This window comes from Saccopteryx bilineata, chromosome 2, assembly GCF_036850765.1.
Source record: "Saccopteryx bilineata isolate mSacBil1 chromosome 2, mSacBil1_pri_phased_curated, whole genome shotgun sequence".
NCBI lineage: Eukaryota > Metazoa > Chordata > Mammalia > Chiroptera > Emballonuridae > Saccopteryx > Saccopteryx bilineata.
Window position 1 is genome coordinate 256,192,406 of NC_089491.1, and position 17,837 is coordinate 256,210,242.

Sequence of the window (17,837 nt, forward strand, 5' to 3'; positions counted from 1 at the left end):
GAGCTAAGAATCATCTGCTTTTCAGTGTTTGTTATAAAGACTTACTGCTGAAGTTGAATTTTATAACTAGTGCTTAATATCACGCTGATCTGCATTACTTGGGTATGGATGGCTGGTTAGGTGGTGGTTCTGAAAACCTTTAGTGAAAAGGAACATGGGATACAATCAGTGTTGCTGTTAAACTATTGAGTCTAGTCTTTTTTGACTTTTAAAGTAGAAACAATAAGACATCCCAAATCTTTATTTGCTACCTGCCCTTGCTCCTATCCCCTTCAGCTATTTAGGGATGAGTATAGCCTCGAATTTTTGGAGAAAACATAACTGTGGCCTACATAAACAGAAATTAGGTTTTCTGTGGTTGTTAAAAAATGCCTAGAACTCTGATGAAATAGAATTTAAAAATCATGTAACCAAAAGCATCTGTACATTCAAGATGTCCCATTTGCAACACCAAATACAGCAAGTAAGTTTGTTTTGCTTTTAAATTTTATTCTTTTTTAAAATTTTATTGAATTTATTGGGGAGACATTGGTTAATGAAATTATACAAGTTTCAGATGCACAACTTAACAATACATTATCTGTATATTGCATTATGTGTTCACCACCTCAACTCAATATAGTAAGTTTAACCAGTCCTTCAGAATTGGTGCTTCATACAATTTAATTTAAATGACTCTACTGTTTAATTATAACTACTCTTTGTTTGATTAGTAGGTGAGCAGACAAAACTGGGCACAACATAGCAGCCAACATGGGCTTATCTCCTTTGTCATTTGTCTGCCCCACTCTAATCCCTGAACCCCAAAGATGGCCACCCAGAATAGGTGAGCAGATACTACATAGCCTTTTAAGTTTAGGGCTACAGATGAGTTCGTTCTAGGTCAGCACAACTTTTTTTTTTTAATTGCTTGCTTGATTTTAGAGAGAAGAAGTTTGAGAGAGGAAGTGGGAGAGAGAGACAGAAACATCGATCTATTTCTGTACGTATGTGCCCTGACCTGGGATCTAACCAGCAACCTTTACATATCAGGACAACACTAACCAACTGAGCTATTCAGCCAGGGCTAGGTCAGTACTTCTTAAATTCTCTATGGTTTTATTTCCAATCCATTGGAAATATTTTAGTAAGAAAATACAAATGTCACAGCAATGACAAACTACTATAAAATTTTCTAAGCATTTATGAACTTATATCTATGTGGACCAACATGGACCAAGACCAAGTTGGAGCAGCAGTTTGTTTGTTTTTTTTAAAGATTTTATTTATTGTTTTTTTTAGAGAGAGGAGAGAGAGAAAGGGGTGGAGGATGCGCAGGAAGCTTCAACTAGTATAGTAGCTTCTCATATGTGCCTTGACTGGGCAAGCCCAGGGCTTCAAACCAGCAACCTCAGCATTCCAGGTCAATACTTTATCCACTGTGCCAACCACAGGTCAGGCGCAGCAATTTTAACTGTTTCCTAACCAGATACCTTACTAGCTAGGCAACAGTCCTTTGGCTCACTATAGCAGAAGGGTTGCATCCAGATGTGAGCTTAATTTCTTGATGTAAAGCTAAATTAAATGGTCCTCTCAAATTCTTAGCTTTTGAGGGGACAGTAATTTTTTATTTTACATTAGTTGTGTTTAGTGACTTTTTTTTTTTGCATTCTCTTAGATTGAAAATCTTACTCTTTTTTTTTTTTTTTTTTTTTTTAAACACAGAGAGAGGGATAGATAGGGACAGACAGACAGGAACAGAGAGAGATGAGAAGCATCAATCATCAGTTTTTCATTGCGACACCTTAGTTGTTCATTGATTTCTTTCTCATATGTGCCTTGACCATGGGCCTTCAGCAAACCGAGTAACCCCTTGCTCAAGCCAGTGACCTTGGGTCCAAGCTGGTGAGCTTTGCTCAAACCAGATGAGCCTGCACTCAAGCTGTCGACATCGAGGTCTCCAACCTGGTCCTCCGCATCCCAGTCCGATGCTCTATCCACTGCACCACCACCTGGTCAGGCCATGAAAATCTTATTGTAAAAAGTTTTCATAGCAAAAGGTCAAGATTTAGAGGCCTATACTTGGCTCTAAATGTGAGCATCTATAAAACTTAACCTGTGTACACAGGGATAGGGAGAATTCAAAATTAAACTTAGTAACAGGTAACATACATAGTGCTATTTCAGGCTTTACATACAATAAGTCATTTAATCCTCACAAAACCATTATAAAGTAGCTTACTACTGTTGTCATTTTATAGGTGAGTAAATAGGCACAGATAAGTTTAGGTATTTTGCCCAAAGTCACACAACTAATAAGTAGAGGAAACTGAATTCTAGCTTATACAGTTTCAGCTAATAGCCTTTGCTCTTGATTTCCACAATTATACTGCCTCTAAATCATAAAAGGGAGGAATAGGAACTCAACACCATCTTATCTTTGGCCCTCAACCTCAACCAAGACTTGGCTAATACTGAGCAGTAGGTACTCCATGCTTTTTGTGGAAGTACTGCTCATTAACATATATATACTAGTATAACAGATTCATTTAAAAGCAAAACTGGGCCTGACCAGGCAGTGGTGCAGTGGATAAAGCGTCAGACTGGGACACAGGAGGGACCCAGGTTTGAAACCCTGAGGTCGCCAGCTTGAGCTTGGGCTCATCTGGCTTCAGCCCAAGATTGCTAGCTTGAGCAAGGGGTCACTTGGTGTGTTGTAGTCCCCCCCCCCCCCCCCCCCCGGTCAAGGCACATGAGAAAGCAACCAATGAACAACTAAGGTGCCACAACAAAGAATTGATGCTTCTCCTCTCTTTCCCTTCCTGTCTGTCTGTCCCTCTGTCTCTCACTCTCTGTCATAAAAATAAATAAATATTTAAAATGTAAAGAACCTTAAAAAGAAAAGGCAAAACTGGCATCAGTAAAAACTAATGCTCTGATTCTGCTCTATAACCAGTAGGACTATGATACAGTGTTCAGAAAATGACCATTTGGAAAACATAAGAAATGCTACATTGGAATTGAATAGCATTTAACAAATGTTATATAAAGTGTCTGAAATAGTATCTGGGATATAATAAGCTCCACAGATGTTGAGTATTGATAGCTATAAACAGAATTATATTTATATTTGCTGGCATTATAATACATTATAAGTTGAGAGCCACAAACACAAACTGAAAATTTGGACCACATGTAAATAATTTCAGTTAAATAATTAAAAGTAAGTTTATTTTAGATATGCACTCTTACTACAGTACCTAACACATAATACTAGGTGCTGAAGTATATTGAATGAAGAAAAAAGGAAATACAAACAAAAATCCTAAACTGCTTAGAGTGATGAACAGGAACATGACAGAAAACTGTTGATGGTATAGTTAAAAGTATGCTTAGAGGAAAATGTATTATAGCTTTAAATACATTTATTAGAATCTCCAAAAAATCAAGCTACAATGATACAAATACATAAATTTGGAAATTTCCATAAAAGTGGAAAGTAAAGAAAATCAGTAAAACCTAAGAATTGTCAAAGAGCAAAAATATTTCATAATATGTTTGATGATCAAAATATGAATCTCAGGATATGATTTGTCTCGATGACCTTTGTTTGAGAAACCGGACTAATAGGTTACCTTAAAAATGCTATTAAAAATCTAGTCTAGGCTCTGCCCAGTTAGCTCAATCTGAGCATTGTCCAGAAATGCCAAGGTTGCAGGTTTGATTCCTAATTAGGGTACATATGGGAACCAGCCAGTGAATGCATAGCTAAGTGGAACAACAAATTAATGCTTCTCCCCCCCCCACCTTCCTCTCTCTGTCTCTCTAAAATAAATCAATAAATAAAAAATATATATATATTCACACACATATATATTTTTTAAACCTAGTATAGAAAGAGCAGCGGAAACATCAGAATACAATTCACAGGCTTCACTTCACGACCATCTGATGACTGATAAAACTGTAGCAGTGGATCTTGATCAAGAAGTCAGAGTTATGGGTCCAGGTCTCCCATTTCCTGTGCCAGGGAGCTGCAGGGGAGATACTACTGTTACAGCATCCCAGCTTGCTTTGTGGTGAAAATGACTTGACTAGATAACTCTTAACAATTCTTTTCAGGTTTAAAATGCTTTAGTTTCTTAAAATCAGAATTTCCAGTAAATTTGTATAAAAGTAACTTTGTTCCTTCTTTTTATGTTTTAGCCATAATAAAACAGCTTCTCTAAGCAAAACAAAGTAGTTAGCTAATCAAAATATGGAAATGATTACCTCAGAACTTACTGTCATATCTTTAGAAAATGTCTAGGTACTTTATATATTCAAGTCCTTTACTTTTTTGTGTTCCTTCTGTGTATCTTCTGGCTTTTTTCCTATACTGTATGATCAGAAGAAGTACATAGATTAAAATGGAAAGCTATTTTTGCTGTTTGTAAAATTTCAAACTCATAACATTAAAATACTTTTTATGCTGTAGCTTTTATTTTTATTTAATTTTTTTACAGAAATGGAGTCAGAGAGAGGGACAGATAGTGACAGGAAGGGAGAAAGATGAAAAGCATCAGGTCTTTGTTGCAGCACCTTAGTTGTCCATCACTTGCTTTCTCATATGCACCTTGACCAGAGGGCTACAGCAGAGTGAGAGACCCCTTGCTCAAGCAAGCGACCTTGGGCTTCAAGCCAGTGACCTATGGGGTCATGTCTATGATCCTGTGCTCAAGCTGGTGAGCCTGTGCTCAAGCTGGATGAGCCCACAATCAACCCAGCAACCTCAGGGTTTCGAACCTGGGTCCTCCACATCCCCATCTGCTGCTCTATCCACTGTGCTACCTCCTGGTCAGGCATAGCTACTTTTTTTTTTTTTTTTTTTTTATTTTTCCGAAGCTGGAAACGGGGAGAGACAGTCAGACAGACTCCCGCATGCGCCCGACCGACCGGGATCCACCCGGCACGCACACCAGGCGGCGACGCTCTGCCCACCAGGGGGCAATGCTCTGCCCCTCCGGGGCATCGCTCTGTCGCAACCAGAGCCACTCTAGCACTTGGGGCAGAGGCCAAGGAGCCATCCCCAGCGCCAGGGCCATCTTTGCTCCAATGGAGCCTCGCTGTGGGAGGGGAAGAGAGAGACAGAGAGGAAGGAGAGGGGGAGGGGTGGAGAAGCAGATGGGCGCTTCTCCTGTGTGCCCTGGCCGGGACCCCTTGCACGCCAGGCCGACGCTCTACCACTGAGCCAACGGACCAAGGCCTAGGCATAGCTACTTTTAAAATAATTTCAATTTGCCTGACCAGGCGGTAGCACAGTGGATAAAGCATCGGACTGGATGTGGAGGACCCAGGTTCGAGACCCCGAGGTCACCAGCTTGAGTGTGGGCTCATCTGGTTTGAGCAAAGCTCACCAGTTTGGACCCAAGGTCGCTGGCTTGAGCAAGGGGTTACTCAGTCTGCTTCAGCTCCACAGTCAAGGCACATATGAGAAAGCAATCAGTGAACAACTAAGGTATCGCAACAAAAAACTAATGATTGATGCTTCTCATCTCCCTCTGTTCCTGTCTGTCTGTCCCTATCTATCCCTCTCTCTGACTCTTTCTGTCACTGTAAAAAAAATAATTTCAATTTATCACTAAGGTGATTACATCTTGGGTACAATTCCTAATTTTTCACAGGGCCACATCATTTATAATGTTTCTTTTATACTTTATTGCAAATGCACTTAAAATTTAGTGTTATTTAAGGTATGTGAGTCTATAAATGGAATGAGATTGAAACTATCTGAATAATATCAGAAAATAGAAGTACCATATATAAAATCCTACTGGGATCCATCTGGCAAGCCCACTAGAGGGCGCTGCTCTGCCCATCTGGGGCCATTGCTTCATTGCTCAGCAACTGAGCCATTTTTCTAGCGCCTGAGGTGGAGGCCAAGGAGCCATCCTCACGCCTTAGACCAGCTTGCTTGAACCAATCAAGCCATGGCTGTGGGAAAAGAAGAGAAAGAGAGGAAGGGGAAGGGGTAGAGAAGCAGATGGTCACTTCTCCTGTGCCCCCTAATAGGAATCAAACCTGTGACATCCACACACTGGGCTGATGCTCTACCACTGAGCCAACTGGCCAGGGAAATTTATGTCTTAATTTAAAATCACTTTTCTTGTGTAAAAGAAATATTTTGTGGCTTAGTTTGGGTATGTGTTAAGAGAGATTTCTTAATAAAAGAATAAATCTCACCTTCCACTGCTGAACTTTAGAAACTGTTGAGTTTCAGACTTCAGATAAAATAGTCACTCACTCTGTCATCCATGTACCAGTTTGGGGGAAAATGTATTTTCTGTTTATTATTGGTATAGGAGTAAAAGTTTATGACTTATTTTCAAGGATGTGCCTCACTTTTGGATTGATAATTTGCTTTAGCTTGTCTATTCTAAATATCAATAAGAATACTTCATAAGGCCCTGGCCGGTTGGCTCAGCGGTAGAGCGTCGGCCTGGCATGCGGGGGACCCAGGTTCGATTCTCGGCCAGGGCACATAGGAGAAGCACCCATTTGCTTCTCCACCCCCCCCCTTCCTTTCTGTCTCTCTCTTCCCCTCCCGCAGCCGAGGCTCCATTGGAGCAAAGATAGCCCGGGCGCTGGGGATGGCTCCTTGGCCTCTGCCCAGGCGCTAGAGTGGCTCTGGTCGTGGCAGAGCGACCCCCAGGAGAGGCAGAGCATCGCCCCCTGGTGGGCAGAGCGTCGCCCCTGGTGGGCGTGCCGGGTGGATCCCAGTCGGGTGCATGCGGGAGTCTGTCTGTCTCTCCCCGTTTCCAGCTTCAGAAAAATACAAAAAAAAAGAAAAAGGAAAAGGAAAACTTATTTTTTGAAAGTTTAAATCTATTTTTTTTGTGGTTTTTTTGGTATTTTTCTGAAGTGAGAAGCGGTGGGGAGGCAGACAGACTCCCGCATGCGACTGACGGGGATCCACCTGGCATGCCCACCAGAGGATGATGCTCAGCCCCTCTGGGGCATTGCTCCACTGCAATCTGAGCCATTCCAGCGCCTGAGGCAGAGGCCATGGAGCCATTTTCAGCGCCCGGGCCAACTTTGCTCCAGTGGAGTCTTGGCTGTAGGACGGGAAGAGAGAGTTAGAAAGAAGAGGAGGAAGGGTGGAGAAGCAGACAGGCGCTTCTCCTGTGTGCTCGGCCGGGAATTGAACCCGGGATTTCCACACGCCAGGCCGACGCTCTACCACTGAGCAAACGGGCCAGGGCCTAAATCTAGTTTTTAAGAAGGATCGGTAATAGAAATTACTATTATGAAATAGTGTTGAAGAAATTGTGATCGTAGCATATCATTTAGTTGGCTTTATTATTAAGCCAAAACCATCAAAGTCGGATTTAAAACACCTGAAAACTCCCCATTTAAGATCAAACAGATATTAGAGACCAGTTAAAAGTTCATCTCTCATTTTCTGATACTTTCTAAACTTTGATTTGGAATTAGGATCTTTTGAGCTCTACATTTTAGCTTTCAGATTCTGAAATTATCGGCATTGAATTTTATGATGTTTATTACAACCATGAGAATGTTTGAAGCAAAGATTTTCTTTTCATCAGCTCTCCATACCTGATGTTTAGTTGAAGGCCACTCATCAGCTTGGTAATAGAATGCTTTGCTCCTGGTGCTGATTTTGCTTTTGAAACTATGTCCTCTGAGAACATTCAGTACTTCATGGATTTTCTAATGATGCAAAGGATAGAAAACCAAAACACTTTTTGTGGCACAGAGGTTTTGCTTTATATGCTTAGAAAGTACAGGGTTGGTTACGCCCAAGTTTGGATTACTCAGAAATGACCTAGGAAGGGAAGAAAAATGAAAGATGTTCAAAATTCTAAGTTCTGAGGGGGTTTATCTTCAAGTCAGTGGCTTCAAAGAAAGTTTCAAAGTAAGTGACCCTTAAAATTTGAACCTTCTTAAAAAAAAAAAAATTGAACTTCTTGTCTGTTTCACCTAGAAACTATTATCTTGGCTCCTTTTGTCTTTACCTTTAGATGATAGAAGATGTTTTGGGAGAAGGGTCAGTCTCTGCCAGTCGGTTTAGTAGGTGGTTTTCTAACCCGAGCCAATCAGGAAGCAGATCCAGCAGTCTTGGGTCAACACCACATGAAGAACTGGAGAGACTTGCAGGTAAAATGGCTTCAGATTCTGGTCTTGGGCATAAAACTAGAGCTTTCTCTGACATTGTCTTCATTAGTCAGGGTTTCATTAGGGTTAAATAGTCTCTGGATATTGAAAGAAAAGCCTTTAATTGGTGTCCTTTTAATACAATTGAAAGTATGTTTCTGTGCTTTATTGGAACAAATTAACTTTGATTATATTTACCTGCAATATTAGGTCTGGAGCAAGCTATCCTCTCTCCTGGACAGAACTCAGGGAATTATTTTGCTCCTATCCCATTGGAAGACCATGCTGAAAATAAAGTGGATATTTTAGAAATGCTACAGAAAGCCAAAGTGGATTTAAAACCTCTTCTTTCCAGCCTTTCTGCAAATAAAGAAAAACTTAAAGAGAGCTGTAAGTGTTTATTAGATTCTGCTTTAGGTATCTGAAAAAGCTTGAATGCTTAGTCTTAAGGCAGTAATGCTAACATACTGCTATTTCATCAAATGTCAAATATATAGTAAATTCTGTTTACTATTCAAAAAAACTTGTTATCAAACAATACCACCTCTTTGAGAACCTGGTGGTCAGTGGGTCCTGGGCTTTTTTTTTTTTTTTTTTTTGTATTTTTCTGAAGTTGGAAACAGGGAGGCAGTCAGACTCCCACATGCACCCGACCAGGATCCACCCAGCATGCCCAACAGAGGGTGATGCTTTGCCAATCTGGGACATTGCTCTGTTGGAACCAGGGTCATTCTAGCACCTGAGGCAGAGGCCACAGAGCCACCCTCAGCGCCCGAGCCAACTTTGCTCCAATGGAGCCTTGGCTGTGGGAGGGGAAGAGAGAGACAGAGAGGAAGGAGAGGGGGAGGGGTGGAGAAGCAGATGGGCGCTTCTACTGTGTGCCCTGGCCGGGAATTGAACCCAGGACTCCTGCACGCCAGGCTGACGCTCTACACTAAGCCAACCGGCCAGGGCAGTCCTGGGCTTTTTAATACCTTTTTCACCAAGTCCTCTGACTTCCCTGGAGCCAACTTAGAACACTAGTGAATGTTGTCCTCTTGAACGTAATTTAGCAGCTCCTCATATCGTGCCCCAATCTGCCATGTTCTTGCTTAGGTGATAAGACTTCAAAATAAAACCTTATTGATATATAACCATAGTACTGGTGGGTGTCTTGCTGATGTTGGGCTATTTGGGATTCCTATCCCTGGCAACAAGTCTCCAGAAGACTCATTATAGAGGTCTACCTGCAGGATGCGCAGCAGGATCTTACCAACTTTTAAGCACTTCATGGTTGTAATCCCCGTTTCTAGGACTAAAGCATTTTAGGGTTAGTTTACACCAGTGGTAGTCAACCTGGTCCTACTGCCCACTAGTGGGCATTCCAGCTTTCATGGTGGGTGGTAGCAGAGCAGCCAAAGTATAAATTAAAAAATAGATTTAACTATGGTAAGTTGTTTTATAAAGATTTATTCTGCCAAACTTTGGAAAATCCGACATAAAGTACTTGGTAAGTAATTATTATTATATGCTTTAACTTGCTGTAACTCTGCTTTATAAATTTTATAAAGTAAAGTTACTTCTCTACTTTATAAATCACCATTACTGTGGAACCGGTGGGTGGTTAGAAAATTTTACTACTAACAGAGATACAAAAGTGGGCGGTAGATATAAAAAGGTTGACTACCCCTGGTTTACACCATATCTTAATAGGTACGGAATTATGGCCTGGTTTCCACTGAGCAACAATGATTTTATTTATTTATTTATTATTTTTTTTTTTTGTATTTTTGTATTTATCTGAAGCTGGAAACGGGGAGAGACAGTCAGACAGACTCCCGCATGCGCCCAACCTGGATCCACCCGGCACGGCGACGCTCTTCCCACCAGGGAGTGATGCTCTGCCCCTCTGGAGCGTCGCTCTGCCGAGACCAGAGCCACTCTAGCGCCTGGGGAAGAGGCCAAGGAGCCATCCCCAGCACCCGGGCCATCTCTGCTCCAATGGAGCCTTGGCTGCGGGAGGGAAAGAGAGAGACAGAGAGGAAGGAGGTGGGGGGGTGGAGAAGCAAATGGGCGCTTCTCCTATGTGCCCTGGCCGGGAATCGAACCCAGGTCCCCTGCACGCCAGGCCGATGCTCTACCGCTGAGCCAACCGGCCAGGGCTGCAACAATGATTTTAAAAGTGTATTCGGTCTACTTTTGGTGTCAGCCTTTTTTATTTTCACCTTAACCATGATGGTAGCTATAGAGAATTCCTACCACATATTCCTTTACAGGGCTTAACCTAGACTTTCTAAACCTTTCAGCGCATTCAGGGGTTGTGCTTTCAGTGGAAGAGGTAGAAGCAGGACTTAAGGGCTTGAAGGTGGACCAGCAACTGAAGAATTCAACTCCCTTCATGGCAGAACACTTAGAGGAGACCCTGAGTGCTGTAACCAGCAATCGACAGCTCAAAAAAGATGGAGATATGACTGCGTTCAACAAGCTTGTGAGCACCATGAAGGCAAGTGGGACTTTGCCTTCTCAGCCCAAAGTCAACGTAAGTATTTGGCACAAACCCCAGCCTTTTTTCCTTTTCCCTCTTTCTGTTCCACTTCCCACAATAAATGGATTTTAAAAAAGGTATTCTGAGTAAGTTGGAAATTCTTTAGTAGTCATTTGGTCCTTGATACTTTTGTGCGTCCTTTAATTATCACGATGCTATTTGTTACTAGACAAAGCAGATTTGTGGTTGATCTATACGTATTGTGGATAACAGTATGAAGATTGAAATATTCAGAGATATAACTTTCTTAAGTCACTGTTGGGGGAAAAAAGGAAAAATTTTGTTTTGGATGAGCTCCAAAGTTTTGTTTATTTAGCTTATTGGTAAAATAACTATTTTTATACTCAGATCTTTCTTATCAGTCCATTATACCTAGGATTACCTTTCTTGATTAAGCAACTGTTGGCAGTTACATGGATCATTTGTAAAGTAGCATGGGTTTTTCAAGACAATTGTATTCTGTTAATTTAGTAATAGGAAAAGCTATGATTCCAAACTTGTAAAACATCTTTAGGCATGATATTGGGTTACAAAATGACTGCATATCAGTAAATGCAGGTGTGTCTTTGTTATAACACATTAGAGCAGGGGTCGGGAACCTATGGCTCCCGAGCCAGATGTGGCTATGTTGATGGCTGCATCTGGCTCGCAGACAAATCTTTTTTTTTTTTTTACAGAGTCAGGGATAGATAGGGACAGACAGACAGGAACGGGGAGATGAGAATCATCAATCATTAGTTTTAGTTGCGCATTGCGACCCTTAGTTGTTCATTGATTGCTTTCTCAAATATGCCTTGACCATGGGCCTTCAGCAGACCAAGTAACCCCTTGCTCGAGCCAGCAACCTTGGGTCCAAGCTGGTGAGCTTTTGCTCAAACCAGATGAGCCCGTGCTCAAGCTTGCGACCTCAGGTCTCAAACCTGGGTCCTCTGCATCCCAGTCCGACACTCTATCCATTGTGCCACCGCCTGGTCAGGCAACAAATCTTTAATAAAAAATATGTTAAAAATATAAAACATTCTCATGTATTATAATCCATTCATTTCTTACTGCTCATGTTTATGGTTGCAGGTGGCTGGAGCCAATCACAGCTGTCCTCCAGGATAACACCAAATTTTTATTGGATAATGCATAATGTAAACGGGTCATTGTATGGCTCTCACAGAATTACATTTTAAAATATGTGGCGTTCATGGCTGTCTCAGCCAAAAAGGTTCCCGACCCCTGCATTAGAGGGTGGTTTTCAGCCATGGCCTATGTGTCAGTATTGCTATCCTTTTATGATACCAGGTGATTAAGGAAGCAGGGTAAATGTGAGTAATAAAAACAGACTTATTCCATTTACTAAGTTACAGAAAATTTACCACTTGTTTTCTCCTTACATCTTGTCTGGGAACTACAAATGAGCTGTGGCAGCCATAGTTAATTTGATTCACTGTGCCTTGTACTATGGAAAAGAACTGATTCTGGTGTTTCTTACAGGAACAGCAGCTAGCAACTGAGATTCCAACAGAGGTGCCATGGTTCCTGGCCTTTCTGTCAGGACTATCCACCTCTGAAAAGTGGCATCTCAAGTAGATAGATTTATTCCTGTGTATCTGACTACACCATGCTACTTTAGAGGAATGTTTCTTATAAATTGCTTTAGTTTTTTTCTATACAAAGAATTACTAGGTACAAATTATTTCAAACAAGGACCACATCAAAAGATTGCAAACTATTCTGTTCTCCTTTCTTGTTACCTTTGCGTCTTGCTGACTGGGTCATATCTTGTAAGTACTTTTAGTGTGAGTAAAGAAATGGGAGCCAGAAATTTCAACAGTTAATCTGATGCTTTTGACCACGTTTGTTTCAGATATGGATATGATTCTGGAGTTTGGTAGTAACACAGTTGACCTTGAGTTGTGAGGGTAACTATTACAGTGTTTGTGTTTTAGTGCTCTGAAATATATCTGATTTTAGCTGAGGGAATGAGCCTCGAACACCTATGTAAAGGGATGGATGATATTCAAATTGCTAGGCAAAGAGTAACACAAACTCTGCATAACCTAGAAAGGAAAGCAACAAGAAAAGTAATATAATAAGCACACACCAGGCATTATCTCCAAAATCTGTTTGATTTGCATGTTATTGAGTCATCATCTATATCTAAAATCGTCTTTAATTACTCTGGCCGTGTGTGTTATGTATATGATTTCTGATTTGCCTACATCTGTTTAGGTTCAATCACATCTTATCACGCAAATAGGACGTTGTTTTAATCTCACCTCCATTTCAAATTGGATTGTAGACCCCATCCTCCTAAATACAGTAAACCATGTAGTATAAAGTTGCCTGTTTTTTGTTAGAATTAAATGACTCTTGAGGCTGTCTCTTATTAAAATCATCTGCAGGCCTGACCTGTGGTGGCACAGTGGATAAAGCATCGACCTGGAAATGCTGAGGTCGCCGGTTCGAAACCCTGGGCTTGCCTGGTCAAGGCACATACCGGAGTTGATGCTTCCTGCTCCTCCCTCCCTTCTCTCTCTCTCTCCCTCTCCTCTCTAAAAGAATGATTAAATAAATAAAATCATCTGCAGTCAGTCCCAATTCCAAAACCAACAATAAAACATTTGGATATATTTGGACTGTTTGCCATGCCTGAGGACACTGCTGTAGACCTTAGTATCTCCTCCACCTAGTGGAATAGAAACTACTAGAGAAAGCACTTGGGCATAAGGATGTGCTGAAGTGCAGGAGGTAGTAAGTTGAACACAAAACGTAACTTCTGCTACCTTAAAAGAACAAAAAATGGAGGATTTGAATTTCACCCTATAAATGAAAACCATTATTTATAAAATAACTGGCTTATAAAAAAGTAAATTTTCTGAAATATGAAACTGAAAGATAACAATTCTGGCGAAACCTGCATTTCGTTTACTAGATTTTTAGTATCACCTGTGGTTTATTAATCTTGTTAAAGTGTAGCAAAGGTTGCCTTGAAAACTAAATTCTATAAATTATCAAAATTTTCTGCGTGTGGCTTCTTGCTAAATAAGTGCTCCCCTATTTCACCATTTTTTCCTTCTTTTGGTTATAGTGTTAGAAACAGTGAAATGGACTAGGATTACCACAGGGAGAAAAGATCTTGTCTGAGGGTCTCTCAGTGGACTCTCTATGTACATGTCAAGATTCTGTTCCCAGATCTTCGGGACCTATATGGTTAGAGATTGGAACAGGTTGATTTAAGTTAGTTTCTTGTGACTTTGACATCGTTCTGCTGTTACGCATTGACTCACTGAAGAATTTTTAATACTTTCTTGTCCCAAATTAATCTTTAAGTGTATAAGGTTAAAACCAGTGTTCCTTTGACTTTTTTTAGCGAAACCTTGAAAGCCATTTGATGTCCCCTGCTGAGATTCCAGGCCAGCCTGTCCCTAAGAACATCCTGCAGGTATTTCACAATCTTATACCAAGGCCTTGGAGTCCTGAGCAGTAATCCTCTGAACTGGTTTTTTGTAGTCCAACTTTGGGCATTAGAGAATGATCCATGTTGCCTCACAATTGAGGATATGTCACTGCCTGTGTCACTATTTCAGTTTGGGGTGGGAAGATGGCTAAAAATGGTCATAAAGTAAGCTATTCATTTCCAGTTTGAAGATTTGCAATTTCTTTGGAAATTTAAAGTGTCTAACCTGTACATACATATAGCCCTAACTTATAGTAGTGTTACTGAACATTCAAAGATGTTCCAAGTGCATGTACATGTGCCAAGTCCGTCAGTGGAGCATGAGGCTGATTCATCATGATTTCTGAAAGTTAATCCCTAACCCATAGCATCTGAATACGAGGAAGAACTAGGTTTGTTCACAAGGATTTGACTTTTTTGCCTTTAGGAACTTCTGGGTCCACCAGTTCAGAGACCTGCTTCTTCAAATCTTCTGAGTGGCCTTATGGGGAGCTTGGAGCCTACAACATCTTTACTGGGCCAAAGAGCACCCTCCCCTCCCTTGTCACAGGTGTTTCAAACACGAGCAGCTTCAGCAGACTACCTTCGTCCTAGAATACCATCGCCAATTGGTAAATACTTTTGTGTAGCAGTCTATCCCTCCAATCCTGTCATGCCATGCACATTTTCTCCCATCCCCAACTCCCAGGACAAGGGTTATACTTGTCCCTAGAACTGGCAAAGTCTTTTAATGAGCATCCTTGAAGACTTTTAAAATAAATGTGTGGATTTATTATACTTTAAAATTTATTATACATTTTTTTCCAGGGGTGGGGATTCAAATGTTGAACGCAGTCTAATTTCTAGCTGCCCCCTAGATCTCTTCATGTTATAGCTTTTTTCTCTTGAGATTGATTTAAATTGGATCCCACTCTTTAGTCTTCTATCTTATTTTGGGAATACAATCCAGAAAAGTTCATTTGATTTCCCAAGGGTTTTTTTAGAGAGGCAGGAAGGGAGAAAGAGGGAGGGAGGAAAGAGTGAGAAGCGTCAACTCATAGTTGCCTCACGTTAGTTCATTGATTGCTTCTCATACATGCCTTGACTGGAGGGCTTAAGCAGAGCTAGTGACCATGCTCAAACCAGCAACCTCAGGGTTTTGAATGGAGGACCTTGGCATTCCAGGTTGATGCTGCATCCATTCTGCCACCACTGGTCAGATCCTAGGTTATTTTCTTGTCAATACTATATCATAGTGGCTCTTTACCAACCTAGTGAAGTTGGTACACAATCAGCTGTGAGGTCTTGTGGCTAATTCAGAATATGAATGGAAGAATGCCCTCCTAGCAAAGTATTGTGCAAAATCTCATGGTGCTCCTACCACCTTTGACTACTTAGTAGGCTGCAAGCTACTCTGGCCCCTCCCAAGTCATATCTTGAGAGGAAGGTTTTTTTGGGTTTTTTTGTAACTTTCCCTCCACAATTAAGGAGATAGAATGAATAGAGTATGATCCTCAGCACTGGTGTCTGCTTTGGTATCAGCTGGCTTAGCGATATGGGCCAAACACGGCTAGAATAGTTCTTCTCTCACAGATACAGGTCATAGCTGGCAGCTTAGTGGGGAAGATGCATACAGCAGCAATTCTGGTCGGTAAATGCTGAGGTCCATATAACTCACTGTGGGGGCACACAAGAAAAAGGACATCAGCCTGGGAAGTCAATACTTCCCAAAAGAAATGGTGTTCAGGAACAGCATGCATTGGCGATAATGCCTCTCTGATGGACATGTGCTATCTTGACATTCACTGATACTAAAACTTTTCCAACAGGTTTCACACCAGGACCACAGCAGCTACTTGGGGATCCATTCCAAGGCATGCGCAAGCCCGTGAGCCCTGTCACGGCCCAGGTCCGGCTGAGCTTTCTCAAATGCAAGCTATCACTTGCTTTTCACCTTTATTGTTGTTTGTGGGATGGAGAATTATATTACTACAGTTCTTGGAAGTGGCTTTGAACTATAATTCAAGCTCAACTGTAATTCAAGTGAAGGCTAGAAAATTGGTAAACAAAGTCATATTTAAATAGTTCAAGTCCTCTTGTACAGTGGATAGCACAACTTAGGTTGCAGCATCTAATTTCTCTTAGCTGCTGCTTAAAGAGAGTTAAGAGAGACCTTTGTATAAAGTTCATTGACTGTTTCCATTCTTCTGATCCTCCTCTGCCACTTCTCTTCAGCAGATGAGCCAGCTAGAATTGCAACAGGCAGCTTTAGAAGGGCTTGCCTTGCCACATGACCTTGCAGTACAGGCAGCAAACTTCTATCAGCCTGGTTTTGGCAAACCCCAGGGGGACAGAACTAGAGATGGATTCAGAAACAGGTAAGTTGCTAATCCTACCCTTGTAGAAATTTGAATGTTAATTTTTCTCAGATTAGCAAATTAGTTATGCAGTGTATTTCTGTGGTAAACACTGATATGTTGTACAACATGTGAGAATTCCATCTTCAGATGTTCAGTAAATGAAATGATTGAATTCTAACACGCGTAGGCTTTTTATCCTGTATAATTTCACTTATATTCTTGATATAAAGAATGTAGCTGGCATCGCGCCTTATTTGCAATTATGTTTATGAGATGATGAAAAGTAAAATTTTACCTAGATTACTCCCCCATAGATTCCTTGTCAAGTTACCAAAGTGTCCCTTGATGTAAATTTGTTGATCAAGAATCTGTTAGTCTTGCCCTGGCCGGTTGGTTCAGTAGTAGAGCGTCGGCCTGGCGTGCAGGAGTCCCGGGTTCGATTCCCGGCCAGGGCACACAGGAGAAGCACCCATCTGCTTCTCCACCCCTCCCCCTCTCCTTCCTCTCTGTCTCTCTCTTCCCCTCCCACAGCCAAGGCTCCATTGGAGCAAAGTTGGCCCAGGCGCTGAAGATGGCTCTGTGGCCTCTGCCTCAGGCGCTAGAATGGCTCTGGTTGCAACAGAGCGACCCCCCAGATGATGGATCCCGGTCGGGCTCATTCGGGAGTCTGTCTGACTGCCTCTCCGTTTCCAATCTCAGAAAAATACAAAAAAAAAACAACAAAAGAATCTGTTAATCTTGCCTGACCAGGCAGTTGCACAGTGGCTATTGCATTGGCCTGGGATGCTGAAGACCCAGGTTCGAAACCCTGAGGTCTCCGGCTTAAGCCATGGGCTCGCCAGCTTGAACACGGGGTCACCAGCTTGAGTGTGGGATCATAGACATGAGTAAGGGGTCACTGGCTCTGCTGTAGCCCCCAGTCAAGGCACGTATGAGAAAGCAATCAATGAACAACTAAGATGCTACAACTCTTTTGAGTTGATGCTTCTCATCTCTCTCCCTTCCTGTCCCCCACCCCAAAAAGAAAAAAGAATCTGTTAGAGATGATGGGTTTGTTGATTAAAACCATTAACAAATGATTACTGACTTTACTCTCCTTTCTGCTAGTTGCAACAAGTAGTAAAATTAAATGAATCATAAGGTGGGGGAGTAGCAATATTGTTCTTTTTTATTGTAAAATAAAACAGAAAATTGCATTATATATATATATGGCAAACTCCTTTGTTAGCTACCTAGAAGCCCTCCATGTGCTCTGTCCCAGTAATACCCCCTTTTTACCCCCAAGAGTGACCACTGTCTAGTCTTTAAAGCTTAGTCCTGCCCATACAGTACTTAGTAATTAAGAAGTATTTATGTTTTGACGTGAAATTTTTTTTCTTAGCAAGAGGGACAG

General features: G+C 41.4%; 1 protein-coding gene across 4 annotated transcripts in view; it reads left to right on the forward strand.

The window, feature by feature from the left end:
* Nucleotides 1-17,837, forward strand: part of EIF4ENIF1 (eukaryotic translation initiation factor 4E nuclear import factor 1) — a 53,983-nt gene that overhangs the window by 29,392 nt on the left and 6,754 nt on the right. For 3 of the 4 annotated variants that reach the window (XM_066260094.1, XM_066260096.1, XM_066260097.1), the window contains exons 8-14: nucleotides 8,001-8,136; nucleotides 8,344-8,523; nucleotides 10,419-10,651; nucleotides 14,019-14,090; nucleotides 14,533-14,716; nucleotides 15,914-15,993; nucleotides 16,320-16,462. In XM_066260094.1, coding sequence (XP_066116191.1) covers nucleotides 8,001-8,136; nucleotides 8,344-8,523; nucleotides 10,419-10,651; nucleotides 14,019-14,090; nucleotides 14,533-14,716; nucleotides 15,914-15,993; nucleotides 16,320-16,462 — 1,028 coding nt within the window. The remainder of the gene's footprint in view (nucleotides 1-8,000; nucleotides 8,137-8,343; nucleotides 8,524-10,418; nucleotides 10,652-14,018; nucleotides 14,091-14,532; nucleotides 14,717-15,913; nucleotides 15,994-16,319; nucleotides 16,463-17,837) is intronic. The other variant, XM_066260095.1, reaches the window with a different exon arrangement.